General features: G+C 38.6%; 1 protein-coding gene across 18 annotated transcripts in view; it reads left to right on the forward strand.

Moving 5' to 3' along the window:
* MAGI1 (membrane associated guanylate kinase, WW and PDZ domain containing 1) overlaps window positions 1-26,988 on the forward strand; it is a 641,903-nt gene that overhangs the window by 516,958 nt on the left and 97,957 nt on the right. For 16 of the 18 annotated variants that reach the window (XM_072785501.1, XM_072785490.1, XM_072785493.1 and 13 more), the window contains 3 exons: window positions 9,627-9,833; window positions 18,056-18,257; window positions 25,113-25,195. In XM_072785501.1, the coding sequence (XP_072641602.1) occupies window positions 9,627-9,833; window positions 18,056-18,257; window positions 25,113-25,195 (492 nt within the window). Of the gene's footprint in view, window positions 1-3,673; window positions 3,754-4,411; window positions 4,441-9,626; window positions 9,834-18,055; window positions 18,258-25,112; window positions 25,196-26,988 lie in introns of those variants that run through there. The other 2 variants (XM_072785505.1, XM_072785507.1) reach the window with 2 other exon arrangements.

Below are 26,988 nucleotides of genomic sequence, written 5' to 3' on the forward strand. Positions count from 1 at the left end.
CTCAGGGGTTCAAATGAACGACTGAGGAATAGGATTTCAGTTTGGAAGTCAGTACTAGTATTGAGGCCTGATTCCAGGGATAGCAAGTGGGATAAACCAAGAGAAGGTCAGAACATGAGTCCTAGAGAAGGAGGGACAAAGAACTATGCCTTGCTTGAGAACCAATGAAGGCCAACAAAACTTCCTTTGGTGATGGAACTGTTCAGCATTCTGGGCCGTCCAACATGGCAGCCACTAGCCGCATGTAATTATTGTGACTAAGCAACTGAATTTTACATTTAGTTTAATTGAAACTGATTTTACATTGCATAGTCACAGGTATCTGGTGGCTGCCACATTTGACAGCACAGCTCGAGAATGAAAGCTGCTACAGGGAATGGTGAGCACCTACTCCAGATGGGCCCTCCCCTCTCAGCTGACTGTAGAGAGCTAAGCACATGCTTAAGAGTTAAGCTCCTTTAAAACAGGATAATTTTGAATCCCCTCAAAGAGTGTGTTACTGCAGAGTAGTGAGTGGTGATCTTTTGTGGGCACATCAATGACATGTGAAAAGGTGGACAAGTAGAGTGAAGCAATAAAACCTCAGGTGGGGTAACCATAGGCAAAGTCCTTAAGGGTCAGTATATGTATGGAGTGTAGGGTTGCAGGGTTATGGGATTTTATTTTATTTTATTTTATTTTTTATTTTTTTAAGTTTATTTATGATAGTCACAGAGAGAAAGAGAGAGAGAGGCAGAGACATAGGCAGAGGGAGAAGCAGGCTCCATGCACCGGGAGCCCAATGTGGGATTCGATCCCGGGTCTCCAGGATCGCGCCCTGGGCCAAAGGCAGGCGCTAAACCGCTGCGCCACCCAGGGATCCCGGTTATAGGATTTTAAAGCTGGAAATGCAGTAGAGTCATTTCTTCAGAAGACAGAACTGAGATTCAGGGAGAGACTAGTCTAAGACACTAGAGAGAATTGGGAGAAAGCCTGCACAAAAGCGCATCGCCCAAGCTACGTCACAGGCAGGACTGCAATCCTTATATTTCCCATTCTGCTCCCTGGAAATGGACACCTCCTTTGTAGACTGTATGACTAGTTGGTTTCCTCAGTTGTTTCTTTAAACATAAAATGCTGAGCAAAACCAGATATGGTCAGTGTCCTCCTGGGTCTTACAGTGCACAAGGCACAGTATTCAAATAGTCACAGAAATAAGTGTACAGTTGTGAGTGTGCAAGAGTCTATAGAGGAGACTTTATTTTTTTTTAATTTTTTAAAAAATTTATTTATTTATGATAGTCACAGAGAGAGAGAGAGAGAGAGGCAGAGATACAGGCAGAGGGAGAAGCAGGCTCCAGGCACCGGGAGCCCGACGTGGGATTCGATCCCGGGTCTCCAGGATCACGCCCTGGGCCAAAGGCAGGCGCCAAACCACTGCGCCACCCAGGCATCCCTAGAGGAGACTTTAGGTTGAGGAGATTTGATCTCTCTGGAGTTGGGAAAAGCTTTCCTATAGAAGTAATCATTGAAGTGAATCACTCTAGAAGTGAGATTGCTAGATTTAACAAATAAAAATAGAGAACATCTGGTTTTGTGTTTTATCTGGCAACCCTAGATGGAGTCAGCTTTGCACTGTGGTGGTGGTGGCGGTGGTGAGATGACTACATCTTGAGATATTAATGTGAATGTAAAAAGCTGGACTTGGTAAATGTAGCAGTTATAAGAAGGAGGTAGAAGATGCAAGTGATCGTGGTCCTTCTTTATGACTCCTAGTTTCTGTCTTACATAATTAGATGGATGCTGGTACCATTTGCTGAGATAAGGAACTTGGGAAAGGACCAGGTTTGGTGGTGGGGCTAGGGGCTGCATAATGAAACTTCCTGTGCCCCAGCAGCTATAATGCTGAGAGTTGCATTCACTCCACCAGTTAGTGGCTCTACCTGTCTACATTAAGAGCCTAACTATTGTCCCTCACAAAGCATAGAAGCTATTTGTGGAGCTCATCATTGATCTCTGCTTTGCAATTTGAACCAACGCCTCCTCCTGTCATTAGATAGATTTGACATCAAGGCAAAGAAAACAGAAATAAATGTGTCTTTCCTCCTTGGCTCAAATTCCTAATTGTGGCACTGAACAAATTTATTTGATACGGTGCTTAAAATAAATCAGCTGCACCATCTCTCTTTGCCTTGCTTTTCTTTCTTTCTTTCTTTCTTTTTTTTTTTTTTTTTCTTGTTGACATTTTCACTCAGTGAGACAGGTTGCTGCCTCAGCCAGCCCTTGGGACTTCTCTAGGAGAGAGTTTACAAGGGATGAACTATTCAGTGGGGGTGGTTCCAAACATGCCTGTTTTACAAATGCCTCTGGGTAGAAGAGGCTGATTATACACTTTGAGCATTGCAAAGGTTTTCCCTCAGCATGGAAGTGCAGTGCCAGTGTGACATTTTAAATTCGAGTTATGGGTTGCATATTTCTGCATGTTAATTAAGGAGAGGGATGTCTGCATTCAATAATGTTATTGTTTTTGCTTCCTAGAAGGTCTACAAAAAAAGCAGCTGCCAAGGGTATACTTTTTGGGGACACAGAGATAAAGCAGGGGTGAAGAGAGTTCTTGTTTGTCATTGAGGAAAACGAGACAGTCTGGAGTCCTGTTCTTTGGCAGGCCTTGGAAGCCGTCTGTTGTGATAAGCTCTGTTGGCAAACTCCACCATGGAATGTTCTCTGTTGATAATGAGAATAACCAAAGGGAATCTGTGCTGCAATAGGCTGTTCCTCTGCATATGAAGATGAAGAGGCTGGTGCCAGGGTAGTTTCGCTTAATTCCCTGCTTAGAGATCCACAGAGATTCCTGGAGTTGACAACATAAGTGTTGGGGACATGTCAGCGCTAGTCCCCATTTACACATTGTGTGAATCTCATTGTCATCTGGGAATACTGATGTCTCTTTTTCCATAGGAGTATTAATGAAGATTATAGTAAGTGAATGTATGGGTAGTGACATGAGAGGTACACAATAAAGGTAAATTTTGATTAATATTGTTCTTTAAATATACATTTGATAACAACACCCTCTTCTGTATTTTAGAGCTTTTATTGGTCTACAACAGTAGGTGCCACTTAAGACTGCTAGGGTTCATTACATGCTAACATTGTTCCAAACGCAATGGTGAGTTCTTTGTACACAGTGTCTAATTTCATCTACACAAAAAAACCTGCTAGATGAGTACTTTTCTTATCTTTATACCATGAGAACTGAGGCCACAAAGAGAGAGGTCCCTTACCTTGCTCAGGGTCACAAAGCTATTAAGTTATATTACCCTCTTCTGTTCAAAGCCAAATGGCAGTGGCAAGAACAAACATCTTATTATAGGACAGTGGCTTATTGTCCTTTGCGTGCAAATCATGTTTCTGTAGGGTGGAGCAGGTAAGAAAGGGAAGAGTAAAAAGAAAGCGATGGGTGTTTTAGGACTGATACCATCATGTGCTGAGCAAGCAAGTGGAAAGTGAAGTAGTGCAGATCTGAGGTCACTGAGATGTGATTGATGGACTGGGAAGAAACTGCCATGAGTCATGCTATTAAAAAACCAGATCCACAATAGAGGTATGGAGGAGCATCCCTGGCTGGAATTCCTGTGTGCTGTCTCTACTTGTTTATTTCCTCATTCTCAGAGAATTCCTAATTCTATGGGCTGGCACTGCATTAGGCCTGGAGATGCAGTAGTGTACAAAAGCAGAGACTGTCCCTGCTCTCATGGTGCTTGTGGTCTAGAGGTAAAGACTGATACTGGTCAGTTAAACCATATGATGATTACAACAACAGGCATTGGGAAGGAGAGGTACATGGTTCCCTGAGGACATTTAAGGGTAGTTTTGATCTAATTGGGGGTGGGGGTCAGAAATAGTCTCTGAGGACAAGTGGATGATAATGGCATGACTGTGAGGCTAGCAAAAACAGAGATCCTGGATGTCTTTGGCCTTAGATACTATATATATATATATCTGTGCTTTACACATAAAAAGAGTAAGACTTTTATACCCTGCCACACCCCAAACCGACTTTTGCCCCCTTGGGGGTCATATTGCCCCATTGAAGACATATACTATAGATTCCCAGCTATTGGTAGTCACTACCATCTTGTTCTTAGTTTCAGAAGCTTGTTCTATAGGAAGTGGACAGACAAGTGTCCCCGGCTCCCACCCACCTCCTGCATAGAATTATAAACTGGAGGACAAAGAGCCTGAGTGCTTATTTAACCTGGACCAGCCAGTGACTCATAAGGCAGGCATTTCTACTGGCCTTGGCCTCTGTGTTCCTCATCTCCTAAAGAGCAATGGTGATCTAGTGCACCATGAGTACTTGTTAGAAATTCAGAATCTTGGGCCCTACCCTGACCCACTCAGTCAGAATCTCCATGCCAACAGAACTTTATTGTTTGCACGACATTTAAGAAAACTGAGGTAAGGGCGCCTGGGTGGCTCGGTGGGTTAAGCGTCTACCTTCAGCTCAGGTTGTGATCCCCGGGGTCCTCGGTATCGAGACCCCAGTCGGGCTCCCTGCTCAGTGAGGAGTCTGCTTCTCTCTCTTCCCCTCTCTCCTGCTCATGTTCTCTCGCTTGCTCTCAAATAAATAAATAAATAAATAAAATCTTTAAAATAAGAAAACTGATGTGTGCCACACAAGAGCATTTATGAAGATCATGTTTTCATCCCCTTTTTTACATTTTATTTCTAGTGTCTGGCATAGTGGCTGGCAGAAATTAAAAAAAAGCTCTGTAGTGAGATAAATGAATACTAAACTTGTAGAGTGAAAGGCTGTGTAGATTTGATTCATTCTGGCTTAAAACTCAGGGTTATGGTCCTCCTTAAATATTTTATCAAGCTCTAAAAATTGATTTGCAGTCCCCATTAATTTTTAAATGCATGTCAGAAAATATTTTCTTTGGCTTGGTCATGGCCAAAGATTGTGCCTGTTAATTAAGGCCAGCAGTGGCTTCCTCTTCTGTCTTCCCTTGCCCTCTCTTCCCTCCCCAGCCACCATCCCTGTTAAGTTTTATTGTAGAGCCAGTTTTGAAAATAGCTGCAGAGACACACACATTCCCACTTGAGAGGGAGCCAGCCACCTCAGGAAGTGTGTGTTAGCTAACGTGGGGAGTGTAGGACAGTTAGACTCAGGTCTCCTAGAAACTGTAAAGGCTGCCAGGTGATAACCCAATTAATTTTTTAATCGCTTCTAATTCTTCATCTGATTTTTATTTAATACCGTCAAGTGATCCATGTATTCCTCACAGGAAGTCTGTTGCGCATACTGTCTGTAAGTTTGCACTCTACCATGGCCAGGCTTGGCCTGATGATGACCAGCGTGGAAGCTTGATAAGACAGAGAGTTTGCTGGCAGAGGCCAGTTGTAAGGGACATGCCCAGGGGCCAGGCAGCTAGATGCGGAAAGTGAAGAGGGCAGGTCGAAACAGTGAACCCATGGTGCCTGGCCCATAGCAAATGCACCACTCATCCTGCCCATCCTTCCTTGGTGAAGACAACATGGGATTTCAGCATAACTCCATCCACCCGGAGTCCAAGGGACCAAAACCACATTTACCCAGAATCAAATCACTAAGACCAGTCTTCGAGTTATTGAGGCCATTTTTGAAGTTTTAGGTTTTCTTCCCTCCCTTCTGTGTCTAAGCCCCTTTGTATGCCCATGCCTTTGCATTACAGCAGCCTTAGCAAAGCTCTTCTTGACTGGGGCCAAGATATTCATCTAGCAAGGACAGGGACACACCAAAGGTGGGAGAACAAGTTCTCTGCAGAAATCCTTAATGCAGGGGCACCTGGGTGGCTCAACTGGTTAAGCGTCTGCCTTCGGCTCAAGCCATGTTCCCAGAATCCATGTCAGGCTCTATGGTCGGCAAGGAGCCTGCTTCTTCCCATCCCTCTGCTTGTGCTCTCTCTCTTTGTCAAATAAATAAATAAAATCTTTAAAAAAAAAAAAAAAACCCTTAATTCAATGAATGTAGTGTGTTCCAGGTAAATTGGCTGTGGTCACACACATGTCATCAACACTGTCTGGGAGAGACGGAATCTAAGGAACCAGAACTTACAGTTTGTCAAGCAGCACTTCTCAGTATATCCAGATTTTAATCAGAAGCATTCCATTTTTATATGTTAGTGACTAATTCAAGTTATCTTTTTTAAATCGGTGTGTGTGTGGAGGGGGGAGAGGTGGACAATGTCTTTGAAGGCAAGTTGAACCCTCTATAGTTAGAGAACTACTAGAAATAAACTTCTCCTTAAAGTTTGTAGGCAATATGGAAGATAAGAAATGCTGGAGGGATTTGAATAATTACACCATTTTCCATTTATAACTCCTTAGAGTTTACAGGATACCTTCTAGAAAGTTATAATCCTGTGAAGTCAGTCAGGCTGGGGCTGTCATTTCTGTCAGATGGGAGAAGTATTAGACTGAGGGTTAAAAAAAAAAAAAACTTGCCCAAGGTTATTTGGTCATTGGCAAGTTTTGCTGCTTGTTCCCTTACAAGAGTAAAGGAATAATATTCAGTTATCTTGTGGGAGGCACCTCAGACACATTGTCTCATTAATCCTTCCAACATGGTGAAATGAGCTCATTTGAAAGATTAGAAAGAGAAACTATCAACATTAAGTAGCATTTATCAAGGCTCAGTGTAGTGGCCGACTTTAGTGTGGATTAAAGGCTTTCAATGGACCATTGCATTTTATCCTCAAAACCGGTGCTCTAGATAGTAACTAGGTATTCATAGAATCCTAGTTTTATAGAAGAGGACAAAGAGGTTTTTTTTTTTTCTTGTTTGTTTGTTTGTTGAATGGTTAGATGCCTATGATTATGGAGCCAGTTAGTGGTGAAGCTAGGATTTGAAGCCCAGACTGTCTCTTCACCACCTACATGCCTGTACCTTAGATTAACCTGATGAGATTACTGCTACACAACAGCTTGTCTTCTACAACAGCCATTGCATGTGGTTCAGCCTAATAATATGTTTTTTTTTTTTTTTTTTTTTTGGTCTCCAGTCAATCTTAAACTAATTTTCAGAAACAGTAAACAACTACGAGTAAGTGGATTGTTTTAGGGAGTTTATAGTTGCATTAAGAAATCTGCTCATCATTTATTAAGAAAGATTCTGAACTTGAAAACTGAGGAAAATCCACACGTAGTTGTCAAATGTATGGAGAACTTTTCTTTTCCCGATATTTATTTTTGTCCTAAACTGAGGGTATCTACATTTTCGTTGATTTTTTTTTAAGTCACAACAATTTCCTGAATGTTGCTTTGGTTTAATGGCCCTGAAAGTGAATGATAATGTTTGTAAAATGATAAAATTATAAATAAAAGGACCCATCCTTTGGTTCCATATTTTTGGTGAAGTCGTCTTATGTAGACATTGGTCTTTGTTTCACTTGCAACTCAAAAATGCACATGATACTTTGGTGTAATAGTGGTCAGAGGGAATTAGAATTAAATTCATTAGAGTTCGTCTCTCTTTTTTTTCCCTGTGAAGATGAATTTTTAAATAGCTGTTTTACTTGCCTAAACTGCATTAACAGTCCTCAGTCCATGAAAAACTCAGCACTATGGCCTGCTTTCAACTTCAGCAAAGACGTGGGATGTCCTTAGATGTAAGCTCTATGGAAATGCCTCTAAAAACATATATGGGATGGCTTTCTTCAGGTTGGTTATATCCCATCCCAGACCATTATGTTGGAAACTTGACAAGTTTTTTGAAGAAACTGATACCGTCATCTTCTGTGAAAGAACTATGATGATTGAGTGGAGTACAAACCTCCAAAATGTCTTTCAGGTTTTACTCTGGTGTCCTTCTAACTCAAACATGGTACCCATTAGTCTACTATAGGTTTTAACTTGTGTGGTTAGTTTCCCTGCTGACTTGCACTGTCACACCACTGTCAAAGAAAGTGGTTGTGCATATTTGTAAGTGTGGTTTGACAAATATTTTTTAAAAATGATATTAATAAAAAGATTTTAATTATAAAATAAAGGCTCAATGGAAGCCAGTCCTTGACCACCTGTGTGTCTCATGCACAGCAATATGTTACTGTCTCCTTTTGCTTTTGTACTTGTGTAATAAAATGTCTACTTTATGTAATTATGTACTGAAGTTAGACAGTGGGATGAATCCTGGGGAAGAAACAGTGTGTACGAGATTTGTTATTATGTATAAATTCTGCTTTACCAAGCAAAGAATTACAAACATTGCTTAGGATTTATTGAAGGACTCAGTGTAATTTATCTTCCTGGCCTTCCTTTAGAAGATGTGTGATGGGGATTGGATTAGTGGCATTCTAGTGCTATTTTTTTTATCATGTAGTCACTACATATTATTGAGCTGTATTTTTCAAACTTTGGCTGTTCATGAATCACCTTTATGGTTTTGTCCATATCTGAGCATAATATCTATTATTTACTTGGAATATTCTTTAAAATAACTTATTTTTTTAACTTAAGTTTTCAAAAGGAAACTCTAATCACTGCCATTACTATTATTTATTCAGTTACTTATTTTTTATTATATATAGCTGACTTTTAAAACAAGAAAGTCACTTTTAAAAAGTATTGCTTTTTCACTTAATTTGAAAAGTAAACTTTATATTAAAACCATGACTTCGTAGCTACATTTTTAAATCCACATTAAAAATATACACATTTATTAAAATAATAAAATGTAAAAATCCATCCAGGTACTATTTATTTATATATTTATTTTTAAAGATTCTTTTTTTTTAATTTTTATTTATTTATGATAGTCACAGAGAGAGAGAGAGAGGCAGAGACACAGGCAGAGGGAGAAGCAGGCTCCATGCACTGGGAGCCTGATGTGGGATTCGATCCCGGGTCTCCAGGATCGCGCCCTGGGCCAAAGGCAGGCGCCAAACCGCTGTGCCACCCAGGGATCCCCCCAGGTACTATTTAGAATCACTTAGAACATTGAGTCAAATGTGGGGAGAAAGTGGCTCAAAGTGAAATGGATATTTCCTAAAAGAGTGACCAGCGTGCCACCATTGACACAGTTTTCTGTTAAAACTTGGCAAGGGTTTGCTCCCACCCCACATGACCCTGAGAGTCAAGCCTGCCATTCAGTTAAAGAGGTGCCACGTGGTATTCACAGGCTTCCTTTTTAAATAGTGCCCTGGTTTCCTCTTAAGGAGTCCCCTTATTAAGGGAAGGTGACCTTGACTTTGTAGGCACGTAAAGGTGCTGGCAGTAATGAATTTTTTATTTTCTGTGAAGCTAACTCTAAATTGGGTTTAGCATTATTCTGGTGCATATATATAAAAAAGTGACCAATTGAATTTCAAATGTAATGAGGAGGAAGTTTTGCTATTCATTACAGCCAGCTTTGTTTTTACTACTAGTAGGTTCTTTGCAACTAAACAATGCAGCTTTCCTCCTGACTTCTGAAATCACCATGTCTACCTTGGTAGGAACCACATCTCTTGTAACCTATTCCAGAAATGAAATACAGTGTGTTCTGGTTTTCTAGTTAAAAAAAATTTTTTTTTCCCCAATGTGCTGAGAGATTCAGATGTGAAGCCTTGAAAAAAAACACAAAGTATTCTTTCTAAAACATGCAAATGTGTCTCTCCATCACCTAGGAAACTATTATGGGACACCCAAACCTCCTAGCCAGCCAGTCAGTGGGAAAGTGATCACAACGGATGCCTTGCAAAGCCTTCAGTCTGGCTCCAAGCAGTCGACCCCAAAGCGAACCAAATCCTACAATGATATGCAAAATGCTGGCATAGTCCATGCGGAGAATGAGGAGGAGGATGACGTTCCTGAAATGAACAGTAGCTTTACAGGTAAAGACCAGACCACCTTCCCCCTTGATGGACTTGGGATAAGGGGTGGTGAGAGGGTTTTGCAGAGAGCGAAGAAAAGGTATCTCTTCTCAAGAACTGTTCGGAAGGGTTGACAAAATTCAAACTGACCATGCAAAGCTTGAGGAAGGGGTGGTCTTTTCCATGATCTATCTCCATGATTCTTTGCAAGAATATTTTAACTTCTCCCAAATATCTTAAAAATGCTAGAGGGAAATGTCTATAGAAGGGAATCAAGAAGAATCAGCATTGTTTCCTTCACTTCAAAATGGTATGTATTAAGAATATTTGTGTTTTGTTCATTTATTTCTTGGTCTTGACACTGTTCTGTAATTATGCCTCGTGGCTTATAAAGAGAAATATGAGGACTTGCTTCACAGTTTAATATCCTTTGATGCTGTATGGAAGGCTGGTAGCATCCTTTTATCTTCCACCTTTGTAAATAGAGATTACAGTGGAATTGTATAGTGTTCAGTTAACTTGTTCAATTTTTCTATATCCCCTAACTGGAGAAAGATGGAAACATAATGGATACTTGATTATATCTTTTTAAAAAATATTTTATTTATTCATGAAGACACAGAGAGAGGCAGAGACACAGGCAGAGGGAAAGCCAGCTCCATGCAGGGATCCTGATGCAGGACTTGATTCCCCGGACTCTGGAATCACGCCCTGGGCCGAGGGCAGGCACTAAACCACTGAGCCACCCAGGGATCCCTATATTACATAGCATATAATACTCCTTGCATTATGCGTTTAAATATGCATTCAGGGGCATCTATGCCCAAGCTTAGGTATACCATATTTTATGAGGGGATCTTCAAGGACAATGCCTCTGAGTAAGACTATACAGGTTGAGTATTGCACAATTCCTAGGGGTACCATTCATAGAGACTATGGTGTATATTTCTTGGGTTAGTGTAGTGACCCAGAACTGTTCAAAGATATTTTTCACTATATGAAGGTTTGACCTTATATAGGGACTCACAACTGCGCAAGACAGGAGTCACTCCAGTTTATAGTATTGTGACTTTGAAGAACAGCTTGTTTCTTCTATTTTTCTTCTACTTTAGTAGTTTCCTCAATATTTAGTGTATCACTCTGGGGGAATTCTCTATTTGCAGTATATGAGAACTTCCTCTCTCTTAGTGAACTTTCCTGACATCACCATACTTCTGTTATTACTTGATTAGACTAAATTCCAATAAAGGGGGAATTAAGCTTGTATTTTCCTCCTTGCATTAGCAAATCTAATAGAATATTTAGGGAAATACTTGTATTAGTTGAATGCTTCCTAGAACCCATATAAGCCTCTCTGAAGTTTTCTTTCTTTTTTTTAAAAGATTTTATTTATTTATTCATGAAAGACAGAGAAAGAGGCAGAGACACAGGCAGAGGGAGAAGCAGGCTTCATGCAGGAAACCTGACATGGGACTCCATCCCAGGTCTCCAGGATCAGGCCCTGGGCTGAAAGTGGCGCTAAATTGCTGACCCACCCGGGCTGCCTCCTGAAGTTTTCTAATTCATTAAGCTCAGAAGCCTTAAATTCTTCAAGGTGACAATTAAAATAATTTCTGATGGTTTTATTGCTATAATAGTAACCCAATCTTTCTGCAAGAAGCATTGAGTAAAGGGAGATCTAGTTTGTTATCCTAGCTTCTTGGTTCATGGGTAAGGTTAAATCATATCTAAGTTCTCCCTTTCAGCTCTAGAATCTGATTCCATGAAAATCTCCATTTTCTGGTTAGAATGGTTAGGCCACGGGCTGACCCATAGTCATAATAGCTAGAAGAAATTTACCATCTTTTACATATGCATTTGTTGAGATCAGCTCATTTCACTTACTTAGAAATACATGATTCATGTATAGTAGTCCTTGCTGATAGAGAAGCAGATTATGAAGAAAAAGAGCTAATACTTCTTTTAAAAAGTAGCTAACATTATAATGTCTTGATCTTCCAATAAGTAAGGATAGCAAATGATAATATAACCCAAAGCATAGTTGTGGGCACAGAAATAAGACCTTCGGAATGATGTGCACTGAAATAGCTCTGCCATGTGGACTGGATGGTCCCCAAGAAATGTGTATCCCTTACTTATCCTCTTTATTAAGTAGATTTCTTGGTATAAAGCAAGAACAAAGTAGGATTTATTGACTCTAGGTTTTACTGCTCTTCCTGTTTCTAGCTACCATAAATCTTGATCTCTAGAAGGCTTGCCTCAGAAACTGACTCCATTAGAAGCTCACTTGAAATTCTGGCATCAGAGAAAAACTTTGGGGCCCAGGTCATCATTGCTAGAATCAGTTTGATCATTTGCTCTCCATACACCCACACAAAAGTCAAGTGGTAGCTGACTATCTTCTTTCGCTTCCTGTCCTTAACACCAAGAAAGCTGATAGGATGCAGAGAGAAATTATCTTCAGATACACATGTGATGGGCATCCTCAGTATGTTGAGTAAATGCCTCCTCACTTACCATGCTATGACTATGACAGTTGACAACCTGTCATACCCTAACTCATATAAATTCTTTCAAATAATTGACACTACCCAGCCTATGATATGTGTATCAAACTAGCTATGTCAAAGCATTTTGCTCTCTGAACCACTTTAAGTAGCAATCCACCAGCTACTTGGTGCATAGAGTGACAATAACATAATGAGGTCTTGGTTCCTGGTTGGGAGAGTTATGATAAAGGAATGAGTGTTGTATCCACATATAGAAACATGATGAAGCTATTAAAAATATTTACTGAGAGGGACGCCTGGGTGGCTCAGCAGTTGAGCGTCTGCCTTCGGCCCAGGGCGTGATCCTGGAGTCCTGATATTGAGTCCTGCACTGGGCTCCCTGCATGGAGCCTGCTTCTCTCTCTGCCTGTGTCTCTGCCTCTCTCTCTCTCTCTCTCTCTTTTTCTCTCTCTCTCGATGTCTCTCATGAATAAATAAATAAAATCTTAAAAAATTTTTAAAAATAAAAATATTTACTGAGATATTTTAATTAACATGCTGTTGCTACTATCTTAGGTGACTTCTGCTTTAGTCTTTTGAAGGAGGTACAAAGTGTGTGAATAATATTGGGAATGTTTATAGGCAAAAGAGCAAGAGACTGTGGCAAGAAGCATCCAGGGGACAGCCTCAATTCTTTTCTGTCATCAGTGACTGAGGCAAGAGCTGAGCAATGAAGAGTCATCCCAGATACTCCCTGTGGTACTGACTGTTGAGCACAAAGCAATAGGCCAGTCTTTTACAAACTGTGCCCAAATTATTGGCCTAAACGAGCCTTTGAGAATGAACACTCTTCATGCATGCTTCATGACCACTGACCAAAGCATACCACTGACCAAAGCACACAGTTATTTATACCAAATGAAAGCATTGGTATAAGTACCTTGTTTTAGACAGCTTGGAAAATCTGTAACAAACCACCATCCTTTAACTCCCTCTAAGAGACACCAAATGTTATTTAATTGTATTTTGAGGCTTTTCCTTTTTTTCTCTCAGCAGCCTCCCCTATTTTTGAACATGAGGTTGCTGATGTTTCTTTTCCATTAGCAGGCAATGATAAAGCATTGCTTTGGAATGTGAAGAGATGATATTACTATAAGAGCTAATGTTTCTCCGGCACTTTGTAAAGCTTTTTACACATATACTAGAGAGCTCTAATAGCTTGCCCAAGATCACAAAGCCAGTGAGTGTCAAACCCCAAAAGCTAACTTCAGAGCCTGCATGCTTATCCAGTGCTCTTTGTGTTTTAAATACAGAGTTTATTAGCTCTGTATGCAGTCAGAAATGCACCTAAATCTAAAAGTAGATATCCTATAATACAGGCTCTAGAAACGTATTTTTGACATGACCTTATATTCTCAAAGTCCCCTTCGGAAGCCCCCAAGTATGTGTATGTATATGTAAATGCTTGGGAGCTTCTTATTTCCTTTAAGTGAAAAAGTAATTTATGTTCATTTATGGTTTACAAGTCAATTTCACACAGATCCTAGAAACCACCTGGAAATGTTGAGAGCTAAGCAACCTAGGCATTAACTTCTCCATTTTGCTGGTGAGAACACCGAGGAATGGTGTGTACTCCCCTACTAGACAGTGGGAGAACCAGGCTTCCTTGTTCCCTCATCCATTCTGTATTCCAGTAATCCATTCTACCTATCCTGTTTGGATCCATTAGCAACCGTTCTAAGAAAGTTATGGCAGTACTCTTAAATGTTTGGTAAATCACATGAAAGATTTTATGAAATCAAATGAAAAATTTTCTGAAATCAGAGTATATGTCAAAGTCAAAGCCATGATTAGGGCTATGAATTTTTAAGTCCGTATTTTGTCCCAGCATCTCATTGTTGGAATTCCTATTTTCTTTGAGAGAAAGATGGTTTAAGGTTCTGTTGAACTGGAAAGAAGACACAGAAAGCCAAACATGTCGAATTGTTTACATTAAATATCTATGGCTTTTTTTGTTTTTGTTTTTGTTTTTTGGTTAATCAATTAGATGGGAGGAATCCTTTGACAATGTATATATACCCATATCAAATCATCATCATGATGTATACTTTAAGTATCTTACCATTTTGTCAGTTATACGTCAGTGAAGCTAAAAAAATTCTTTTGATAAAAAATATCATGGCTTTTAGTATGTCAATCATACCTCAATAAAGCATTTTTTTAAAAGAAGACAAAATATATAACATACAAAATATTTGGATAATACAAAATAAGATCCAGTTGCTAGAAAGATTTTCATTTGTCTTTAGGAAATTACAGTTACTTAGATATCTTGCCAGTCTGCTAATATTCCCTCCCCATAGTTGAAGCTTTGGAACCCTGGCAGGCCCCCCCTTTTTTTTTTTTTTTAACTATACATCCTCAGTGTGAAGCCACATCATTTCACATTTATGTCCCACCGATTGCCATGCCTTTTTCCTGTTACACCCAGTTTCTATTAAAATGGGTTAATTAAAATTCTTTAGTAAAATTATTGAATGTCATCCATTGTCCTGGTACTTCTCTAGCTCTTAAATGTCGTGTTAAGAGATGATCACTGGCTCTAGTATATTGGCATTTCCAGTAGTAGGTTCCAGTCCTGAGTAGCCATGACGCCCACACTGAAGGCCAGGCACTTTGGTAAGCATTTTACTTGTCCTTAGTCCTTCAGTTCTCATGGCATGTGCATTGTTCCCACTTTACAGATGAGGAAACAGATGCTTAGAAAGGTTCCAAAGTCACACAGCTAGAAATAGGCAAACCTATGATTGTAGTCTGATATCACATTCATCATTTTTCTGCCAGTTTCCTAAAGGCCAGATGTGACCTGGAGAAAAGGTTACTCATAATAACTTTGATGAAGAAGAAACCGATGATGATGGCAGCTGACAAATGCTGTTAACCATATGCTAGACACTGTCCTGGCTTCTTTACTCATGTAGTCCTCCCCATAATCCTGTGGACTTGATATGATGATCTCCATTTTATAGATGAGGAAACCAAAGCATATAGAAGTTAATTGTGTTGCCCACATTAATAAGGGGTGAGGCCAGGCTTCAAAGTCAAGCAGTCTGGATCCTGAGTCAGTGCTTATAATCAGTAATCTCTCTTTTTTTTTCTCTCTCTTTTTTTCTTTTTTGGTTGTGCGATATTGCTTTATTATTATTTTTCTTTAAGGAATTGTGATTGAAATATTTGGAGTGTTTACCTAAATACACAGATTCCCACCTTCTCTTAAAAAGCCAGAGATCTAGAGATACTGAGTCCACTTTTCCTCAGGATGCTAATTACCGGGCAGCCCCAGTGGTGCAGCAGTTTAGCGCTGCCTGCAGCCTAGGGCGTGATCCTGGAGACCCTGGATCAAGTCCCACATCGGGCTCCCAGCATGGAGCCTGCTTCTCCCTCTGCCTATGTCTCTGCCTCTCTCTCTGTCTCTCTGTCTCTATGAATAAATAAATAAATAATCTTAAAAAAAAAAAAAAAGGATGCTAATTACCTGGCACTGAGTTCCTTGCTCCCTTCAGACAGGCTGCACTCTCTCTCTAGTACCCCTTCTAAATGTATCATTTGTGCCTCTGGCAGACCGAGGAGTTTGTCTCCTACTCTGGCCCCTTGGCAATAGGACAAAACCCCTCCTAGAAGCTGACAGAGTCACTAGAAAATTCTTTATCTCTTTCCTGAAAATATGATTCTGGTACTTGAATCTTCATCACTAGGTGCTTTAAAAATGCACTTTTTGGAATCTTCTCCCAAATCTTTGTAGTAAGGAGTCAGAATCTGCATTTTAGCAGTCTTTCCAGGTGATTGTTATGTATCCATGTGAGATGTGTACATTCTAAAAATATCAGAAATGATTAAATGTTGGCTCCTAGAGACTAAGGGCGACTCTCTTAAATCTTGCCAAGTTTTGAATTTATTTTTTATTGATAGTAATTTCGAAATATTTCTTCCATGTTGGCCTCATTTCCTTTTTTCTACTTCAAAATCCCAGTTGCTTTTTTTTTTTTTAAGATTTTATTTATTCATGAGAGACAGAGAGAGAGAGAGAGAGAGAGAGAGGCAGAGACATAGGCAGAGGAAGAAGCAGGCTTTATGCAGGGATCCAGGTGTGGGACTTGATCCTGGAACTCCAGGATCACGGCCTGAGCCAAAGGTAGAGGCTCAACCACTGAGCCACCCAGGTTGTCCCTCCAGTTGCTTTCTTAATCTCCAGTCATGGATACATATTGTAAAACCAACTCAAACTGGCTTAAGCAAGAATTTAGGGGATCAAGCAATTGAAGAGGCTGGGAGCACATAGAATCAATGGCTCAATCAAAGGCATGAGGTGACTTTACCTCTCATTTCTGCTTTCCTCTGTGGAGCCTCAATTCTAAGGCAGGTCTTGCCAAGCTTGTCAAGATGGCCACCAGCACCTGTGGCATGAGAGTCTGTCAGCTTCATAATTTCAGCATCAGGAGGGTAATTGCAGGCAATTTCAATGCCTGGTTTGGTTTGGATTATGTTCCTTATCTGATCACAGACAAAAGTGATAGTGCCACTTAGGCCCACCACATGGGCTAGGAATGGGTTTAAGTGAGCCCCCACCTGGACCACGAGGACTTTGAATGGATGGATTTCTAAAGGGAGGTCTGAGAGGTGATTCTAGGAAAAGATGAGAGAGATGCATGGCAGCCTGCAATGGTGATGGATTTTTGGTGGAGGTGCTTAATAGGCTTAACATGTCCTCCATCCAAACTTTGAATTACCCTCATTCTTATGTGTGTCATTGAGCGCTACTCATTGGAGAAAGATTTGAAAACAGCCTTTTATTATTCCTCAGTCTGCTTTCAGAAATCAGAAATGTCTACAGGAGAATTACTGTGGGAGATAGAAAATAACTACAACCCTTGATTATTATGTTTTAAAGCCCCATGGAGACTGATGTTTAATATTCTTGGCCTCTATAAAAATTCAGCCAGAATGTCAACAGTGCCATTTGTGGATACTTTGATGACATCAGCTCTTGATGTTTCTAGTTAATAAGGAGGCAAGGAGATTCATGTACTTAGAGTCTTCTTTTAAGGCCCAAGTCAAGTTAGTCCACCCACATGATCCTGTTCTGGGGGTAACTGTCTTGGTTTTCACAGGAACATTCCCCTCACTTTTCCAAAAGAGGCTCGACTCTGACTCATTGGTATAGCTGTGTCTATATTCTAAAGTTCTGTATACTTTCCAGTTTGATATGCCAGTCTTTGATCTTTGCCATTGTCTACCAAAAATGTTTTAAATAATTGATACAAAAATGGATAATGATGCCACTATACCTGTGTTTGCAGCATGGACTTTCTTCTTGCTCTCCAGGGACGTCTGAATCATGAAGCCAAATGATACCTAAGAGCAAGAGTATGGCTCATTCTGTGTTTTGATGGCCTTATTAATACAAGAGACTTGAGGTTTTGAGTCATGAATTTGTTCTTTGGCTTTTCCAAGATTTTGAGCAATGCATTATTTGAGCATGTCTATCTCTTCTTTCTTTTTAGGTCTAATAAATGTGGTATGTCATTTTGATTTCTATTGAAAGAATTTCCATCTAAATAAAACAGAATAGAGTTGATGGTGAGCAATTAAGAAAGAGTGAGGGCTTTTAAGAATACAGACACAAACAGTAGTGAACTCCTTGGCTTGGGATATGATTGATGAATTTCTTTTCTCTATCTCCCTGCAATTTAACAGCCGATTCTGGTGACCAAGAAGAACACACTCTCCAAGAAGCAGCACTACCGCCTGTGAATAGTAGCATCGTCGCTGCTCCCATCACGGACGCTTCTCAGAAGTTCCCTCAATACCTACCTCTTTGTGCAGAGGATAATTTAGGTCCTCTACCTGAGAACTGGGAGATGGCCTACACCGAAAATGGAGAAGTCTATTTTATAGAGTAAAGTATACCATTCCTCCTCCCTGAAGTACTTCTTTTCTGTCATCTCCCCTTCCTTCCTGCTCCCTAGTGGCCGCACTGGTAAATTACATCTAAAAGGACCCACCACCTGCTTGATGGTATTCTTTTAGGCAATTTAACCAGCTTTGTCCAAAAAAGCAATTAGCATAGCATCTTAATCATTGGATCTGAGGAGCTTGAAGAAGCATAAGGTTAATAATTCCCCTAAATATCCCATTATCCCTATAATGGCATAGTATATAAAATATATGGAGCCATTAGGAAGAGCTAAATCCTCTGCTTATTCTTTCTTAATTGGATGGCAGGAATTTTTGTTTTTTATTGTTTGGTTGTGTTCTAAGAGTTCTTCTTACATTCTGGATATAATTCCTTTATCCTCTGTGGTTTGTCAACATTCTCCCCAAGCCTGAGTTTTCTTATCATTGTCTTGACTATGTCTTTTGAAAAGCCTGAAGTTCTTAATTCTGAGGAAGTCTGATTTATCAGTGTTTTTCTTTTGGGGGCTGTGCTTTTAGTGTGCTGGCTGAGAAATTTTTGCTTAAATCAAAGTTATAAAGCTGTCATTTTCTGCTATCTTTGTTCTAGAAATTTTATGGTTTACATTTTACATTTAGGTCTCTGATCCATTTTGAGTCTTTTTTCTTTCCCCCCATGGTGCAAGTACATAGATTAAAATTTGAGAATACAGGACCACCCCCCACACCCACCCTTATCTGCAGTCTCACTTTCCATGGTTTTAGTTACTCGTGGTCAGCTGTGTTCTGGAAACAGAGGATCTTCCTGATATATTGTCAAAAGATCAGTACTAGCCTAATGCTGCATTACAATGTTTTTATCATTCACCTCACTTCATCTCACCACATAGACATTTTATCATTCACATCATTATAAGAAGAAAGGTGAATAGAGTGCACTAAGGTATTTTGAGAGAGAGAGAAAGCCTACATTCATATAACCTTTTTTATACTATATTATTATAATTGTTTTATTTTACTATTAGTTATTGTTGTTAATCTCTGTGCCTGATTTATAAATTAAATTCATCATAGGTATGCATGTATAGGGGAAGACATAGTATACTTAGGATTCAGTACTGTCTATAGTTTCAGGCATCTACTAGAGGTCTTAGAACTGAGCTCCTGTGGATAAAGGGGGACTACAGTATATAGATATGGAAAGTCTTTCAAAATTAAAAAACCTATATATGTATCTTATTTGTGTGTGTATATTTACATATATAATGCACATTGTTAAAGGTAAACATTTAGTAAATAACCTTTACTAAAAATTGAAAAATACACAGTTGTAACCATTCTAAAAACTCTAAGATAATATAACTTTTTAATGAGTAATAGTCAATTTTTAAAATGCTGCTCTTTGGCTTTATTATCAAAATTCTCTGTTAAGATTTACCATGGTTTTTTTTTATGTACCACTAAAAAAGGAAAACAGAATGGCCAATTAAACTATAAAATAAATTAAAATATACGTAAATCTGTTATACTCAAATAGATTGAAAGTCTGCTGTTCAGTGAACAATAACAAGACAAAACTGACAAAGAAAAAAAAATTAAAAAGACACAAATTACTAGCATTAGGACTTAAACAGGGAATCACTGCAGACCCTGAAGACATTAAAAGGTAATCAGAAAGTGCTGCCAGCAAATCTACACACATAAATTTGACAACTTAGATAAAATGGCCCAATTTCGTGAGAAGCATGAACTACCACAACCCATCCAATATGAAATAGATAATTTAACTAGCTCTATAACTATTAAGGAAAATGAATTTGTCATTTAAAAACTCGTGAAAAAGAAATCTCCAGGCCCAGATGGTTTCACTGGAGAAGGGCTCAAAGAATAAAACTTCTACAGTCTCCTTCTGAAAATAGAAGTGGAGGAAGGAACACTTAGCATATATGTGTATGAAGCTATTGTTACCTTGTTACCAAAAACGAAGATACTCTAAGAAAAAAGGAAACTACAGAGTTGTAGCACAGGGGCGGCTGAGTGGGTGAGCATCTGACTCCATTTCTGCTCAGGTCATGATCTCAGGGTCCTAGGATCAAGCCCTGCATTGGACTCCATGCTCATCTCAGAGTCTGCTTGAAATTCTTTACTTTTGCCTTCTCCCACTGGCATCTTCTCACAATAAATAAATACATACAATTTTAAAAAGAAAAGAAAAGAAAAAGAACTCTACACTATGACCAAGTGGGAATTATCCCGGGGATACAAAATTGGTTCACTATGTGAAACATTCATAAATATAATCTACCGTATTAAGATAGTAAGGAAAAAAATCACATGATCACATTCATCAATGCAGTAAAAGTGCTTGACAAAATTCAGCACTCATTCATGATAAAAATAGCAGAGGGAAATTTTCTTGACTTTATAATATCTACCAAAAATAACATTATACTTAGTGGTAAAATACAAAAAAAAAAAAAAACCATTAATGATTATAAAAAAAAACCTTCCCCTGCAAGATTGGGGACTAGCCAAGGATATTAGCTCTCACCACTCCTTTTTTTTTTTTTTTAAGGTTTTATTTATTTATTAGAGGTGGGGAGAAGCCAGAGGGAGAGGGACAAGCAGACTCCACACTGAGATTGGAGCCCCACTTAGGACTTGATCTTACAACCCTGAGATCATAACCTGAGCTGAAACCAAGAGTCAGTCACTTAACCAACTAAGCTACCTGGGCATCCCACCTCCCACCATTCTTAATCAACATGATCTTGGAAGTTCTAGCCAGGATAATAAATCACGAAAAGGAAATAAAAGACCTACAGATTGAAAAAGAAGGAATAAAACTATCCCTCTATGCAGATTACATGAGTGTACATAAGAAATGTACAAAATCACAAAAAGTGTTCAAAAAAGTTTTAAAAGAAGTGAGTTCAGCAAGATCACAAGACAAAAGATAAGCACACATGTGTATCTATATGAACATGTGGACAACAAAATTCAAAATAAAATTCACATTTACTTGCAGAAAAACACCATTTATATGTAAATCTAACAAAACATGGACAGGATGTTGTATGCTACAAACTACAAAATATTGGTGAAAGAAATCAAAGAAAATCTAAACAAATTGAAAAGTGTCCCCTATTCATGGATTGAAAGACTCAATTGTATAGTAAAGATGTCACCTCTCCCAAAATGAATATACAGGTTTAATGCAAATCCTGTCAAAATCTCAGTGAGGTTTTTTGTTAACATAGATAAGTTTATTTTAAAATTTATGTAGAGGGGCAAAAGAACTAGGATAGCTAGAAAACTTTGTGGTTTGGTTTGGTTTTGTTTTAACCCACAACCCTGAGATGAGAACCTGAGCTGAGATCAAGAGTCAGACAGTTAACCAACTGAGCCACGCAGGTGTTCCTAGAACAGTTTTGAAAGGAAAGAATAAAGTTAGAGTAATCAGTATACTGGATATCAAGACTTCTAGAACCTTAGTAACAAAGGCTGTGTGGTATTGGTGAAGAAATGGGCACGTAGGTCAACAAAACCCAGAAACAGATCTACAGATATATGCAAATGATTTTCAACAAAGATGCCAAAACACTTTAATTCAGGGAAGATAGCCATTTCAAGGAAGTGGTACCAGATTAAGCATTTAGCCAGAAGTAAATAAATTAACCTCAACCTCAACGTCACACCTTTATACAAAAAGTTAACTCACAATAGATCATCACAGACTTAAATGTAAAGCATAATGCAGTTATACTTTTTGGGAATAAATGTTTGGGGTGCTCAAGGACTTTTGTTTTTAGACTTGATATCAAAAACACAAACCCTATAAGTAATCATTGATAAATACGATGTCATCAAAATGAAAAACATTTGCTTCAGGAAAGACCCCAATAAGAGGATGAAATGCAAACTACAGACTGGAAGAAAATATTTGCAAACCCCATATCTGAAAATGGATTGTTATCTAGAGTATATAAAGAGCTCTCAAAACTCAACAGTAATATTAAAAAAATTCAATTAGAAAGTGAACCACAGACATTTCACTGAAGCCGATATACAGATGGCAAATAAGCACATGAAAAAATGTTCACCATCATTAGCCATTAGGGAAATGCAAGTTAAAATTACAAAGATATCATTACATGCCTATTAAGATGGTTAAAATAAAAAAATAGTAATAACAGTAAACGATGGCAAAGATGCAAACTAGATCATTGCTGGTGGGTATGTAAAATTGTATGGCATTCTGGAAAACAGTTGGGGAGTTTCTTATAAAACTAAACATGCAACTACCATATAACCCACCAGTTGCACATTTGGCCAGAGAAGTGAACACTTAACATTCACACAAAAAACTGGACATGAATGTTTATAGTAGATTTATTCCAAATAGCCAAAATCTGGAAACAACCTACATATCCTTCAGTAGATAAACTCTGGTACATTCATGCCATGAAATACTACTTGGAATAAAAAGAACTAATTATCATTATATGCAATAACCTTGATGGGAATTCTGCTGAATGAAAGATAGGAGCAGACCCCAAAGATTATGTATGTTTGATTCCACAGAACATTTTTGCAATGAAAAAACCATAGAAATGGTGAACATCGGTTAGTGATTGCTAGGGATTTAAAAAGGGTTTTGGGGGGCAGGGATTGGAAGAAAACCAGGTGTGGCTATAAAAGGGTAACATGAGGATCTTTATGATGATGAAAATGTTTTGTATCTTGACCATATGCAGATCAGTATCCCAGTTGTGACATTGTACTTTAGTTTTGTAGGATATTACCATTGGGGGAATCTGGGTACAGGGCAGGTGGGATCACTCTTTTGTTGTTGTTGTTGTTGTTGTTTTTCATTTTACAGATTTTATTTATTCACGAGAGACACAGAGAGAGAGGCACAGACCCAGGCAGAGGGAGAAGCAGGCTCCATGCAGGGAGCCCTATGTGGGACTTGATCCCGGGACTCCAGGATCATGCCCTGAGCCTAAGGCAGATATTCAACCGCTGAGCCACCCAGGAGTCCCTCTTATGTTCTTTTTTACAACTACAATATCTTAAAATACAAAAGTATTTTTTTTAATTCTCTTCTTTTTAAAATATATTTTATTTAGGGGATCCCTGGATGGCTCAGCAGTTTAGCGCCTGCCTTCGGCCCAGGGCATGATCCTGAAGTCCGAGGATCGAACCCCACATTGGGCTCCCTGCATGGAGCGTGCTTCTCCCTCTGCCTGTGTCTCTGCCCCTCTCTCTCTCTCTCTCTCTCTCTCTCTCTCTCTGTCTCTCATGAATATGTAAATAAAATCTTTAAAAAAAATTGAAAAAATAAAAATAAAATAAAAATTAAAAATATTCTATTTAAATTCAGTTTGTCAACATGTAACACCCAGTGCTCATCTCATCAAAAGTATTTTTTTTAAATCATAAATAATCTTCTTCCCAGCAATGACTATTTTTACTATCTTGCTGGTTTAGGAATAGTGCAGACCATGGGTCTTGGTGTTGGACTCCTGGTTTTGATTGCCAATGTTGCTAGGTATCAACTAAGTAGCCTGGTACAAATTTCCTCACCTCTGTCCTCATTTTTCTCATCTTAGAATATATTAATACTTCCCTCATAGGGTTATTGTGATGGCTTGTAAATTGTGACATACGTGTAAAAGAACAGATTCTGCTAGTTGTAAGTGAACAAAGAAGTAACATCAGTGATGATAGTTGTTACTGTTTTACCTTTCATTAGTTTTTTTCCCCCTTTTTATACAGTTGAGGTGATTTGTATGTGCATTTGCATATTGTTTTTCACTGAAACCATTAGTGTTTTTGACAATAAGATTTGAATCTCAAATAATTGTGGCAATGTTTTTCAGCGTTTACAACCTAAACTTCAGATGTCCCAAAACAATTAAGGTTACTACCTAAACCTCAAAAAAAAAAATTTTTTTTTTTAATTTCTTATTTTCATTTCTGGTTGTAACTTGAACTACTACTGGCCTTCTTTGAACTTGCACAGAGTGGCCTGGGAGTCATGGAGAACTTTGTCCCAGGGTACTGAGCTTTTTCTGGGCAGTTCCTCCAGATGTTCTCATGATGCTTCTAACATGGTTGCTGGGCAGTAATCTTGGGAATACTGCTGTACAATTTCAGACCGTCAAGGCCTGGCTCAGCATCCGTTGAAACACTTCATCTGGAGTTGGGCTGTGCCCTCCAGAAAGTAGACAGTTCAGCTGCTTCAAGCTTTGTGAGGTTTTTTGGCCCAAGTCCTATTTATGATAGGTAATTTCAAGTTGCCTTCACTCTGTGTGCAACGTAATTCAGTATGCTGTGATTAATGATAGGTATTAGCAGCTGTGAGCCAATTGCATGAATTGAGGTAGTTTCGCAGTGTCAGGGGAAATCTTATGTAATATAATGAGTGAAATAGCAGCCTTCTTTGTGAATTCCAGCATCCAAGGTTTAAGTCAGAGACAAATTTAAAGCAAATTGGAGTTTGCTCTTCTGCAAAGGTGAAGACATAAAATAAGTCTGGACAAGGAGAGACCGTATAGACAAAGAGTATCATTTGAAACTCATTTTTCAGAAATAAAACTGGTGTCACATTTTAAGCTTTCTGTAATGGAATGGTTATACCTTAGATGAGTTAAAAAGTCTACCTAAGGCCCTTCCCGAGCCTTTTCTAACTCTAAACTTGGGCTCTCTTCTGGGTTGGTTTTGCTGTTGGAAAATAGCTTTGCTCTAGTTGAGGGGAAATGTTCAAGAATGTGTAATTCTTTTGCCGTTGAGCTTTTTGCTTTTTTTTTTTTTTTCCTTTTCAAATGTATTTGTTTTTGTTTCTCGATTTCAGCCATAATACAAAAACAACATCTTGGTTAGACCCTCGGTGCCTGAACAAGCAGCAGAAGCCTCTGGAAGAGTGTGAAGATGATGGTAAGGGGCTAGGAAGAGGTCTTGGTTCAAGTGAGTTGGGGGCTCATTCATAGGTGTAAATTTTAAGGTTTTAGAGCAAGAGCAACCAGGTTTTAACAATTGAGTTTTTAAAAGGTAATCCAATTTCTAGTAAATGAACTGTAGTTTCCAAAAGCAGCAGGGGAATCAGAATTGTTTTTAAAGGAATGATTTGTTTACACATGAATACAGATTCATGCTAGTATCTCCATTAGAAGTCACTTTAAGACAAACTGTTTCGGGGGATCCCTGGGTAGCTCAGCGGTTTGGCGCCTGCCTTTGGCCCAGGGTGCGATCCTGGAGCCCGGGGATCGGGTCCCGCATCAGGCTCCTGGCATGGAGCCTGCTTCTCCCTCCCTCTGCCTCTCTCTCTCTCTATGTCTATCATAAATAAATAAATCTTTAAAAAAAATAATAATAAGACAAACTGTTTCGATGAAGATGTAACCTCTACCTTCAGGACCATGGAAAAAAAACTCTAGAAAAATCTCTGGGAATAGAGAAAAAAAGATGCTCTGGTTACTTACCTATTGGATCCTAATCCTATATTACAAAGTCTCAAAGGAAAAAATCAAGACCTTTTATTGAATTCTACATGTTTCATAACTTGACACAGGGAAAGCAGATTGTGACTTCTTTGGGAATTTCTGTGTAATTTAGAATATATCCTAATTATCTGAAAAGTACATTTTTCTAAGAAAGAGCCTGAGGTGTTACCCTTAGCCCAACTTTCCCTGTTAATCTCAAAAAAGAATCAATTGGCTATAAGAGTTACTATTTTGAAGATTTCATTTCAGGGTTTTAGGATTTCTAATTACTTTTCCAAAATGAAAAAAAAAATTAGAAGAAATATGTTTCTTTTCAGTACACCGAAGTCTATCCCAAGTTCTACCAAAATTACTTTTTTGACATGGACGAATTAAAAGGGAAATGGTTTGTTTTGCTACTCATTATTCATCTCTGGCATTTGAATTAGTGGTATAATTATGGAATATGCATTTTACTGTAAGATAATGAAATTTTATTAATTTGTCCTATGGGACAGAATTGTCGTATATATAAACTTGAGGTTTGTCTGAAAATATCAGTCGGTAAACTGTAATACTGCCAAAACCTTGTCCTCCTATATCCTTCTGCTGTACATGGATTGCAGATACCATGAAATGAGCATAGAATTATGTGTTCGTATTTATCTGACTCCAAATGCAAATATAAATCCTTCTGACTAAGGAGGCATGACTGAAATGCTCATTTTATTTTGGTTGCTTAGTCTCATTCCTGAAGAAGGAATTGAAAATGTGTGGTCAGCTTCATTATTTTGCATGCTTAAGGGATAAGAAACTGTCCTGCTATTCAAATATTATATTTAACATGTAATATAAAAGTGACCAATTTTCAAAGATCAGAACATAAAAACATTCAACCATAAGATTTCAGGGAACAAAATTTAATCTTTATTTGATGCTTGATGATTGTGAAGGCATTTTAGACTTATTACTATAGGATCTTCAGTGTCGGTCTCCATTATAATTACACTGGAACATATGAAAATGCCTATTAATGTATTTTCTAGATGGTAGAAGACTCCCAGTAGCTTTTACCAAGAGAAACTTTATTGAGTAAATGTTGAGTAGAGTTACTGAATGCTTTTGTTACCAAATCTAGTAAAGTTGACCCTTGAACAACAGAGCTTTGAACTGTACTGGTCCACTTTTTTTTTTTTTTAAAGATTTATTTATTTATTCATTCAGAGAGAGAGAGAGGCAGAGACACAG

This window comes from Canis lupus, chromosome 19 (genome assembly GCF_048164855.1).
Source record: "Canis lupus baileyi chromosome 19, mCanLup2.hap1, whole genome shotgun sequence".
Lineage (NCBI taxonomy): Eukaryota > Metazoa > Chordata > Mammalia > Carnivora > Canidae > Canis > Canis lupus.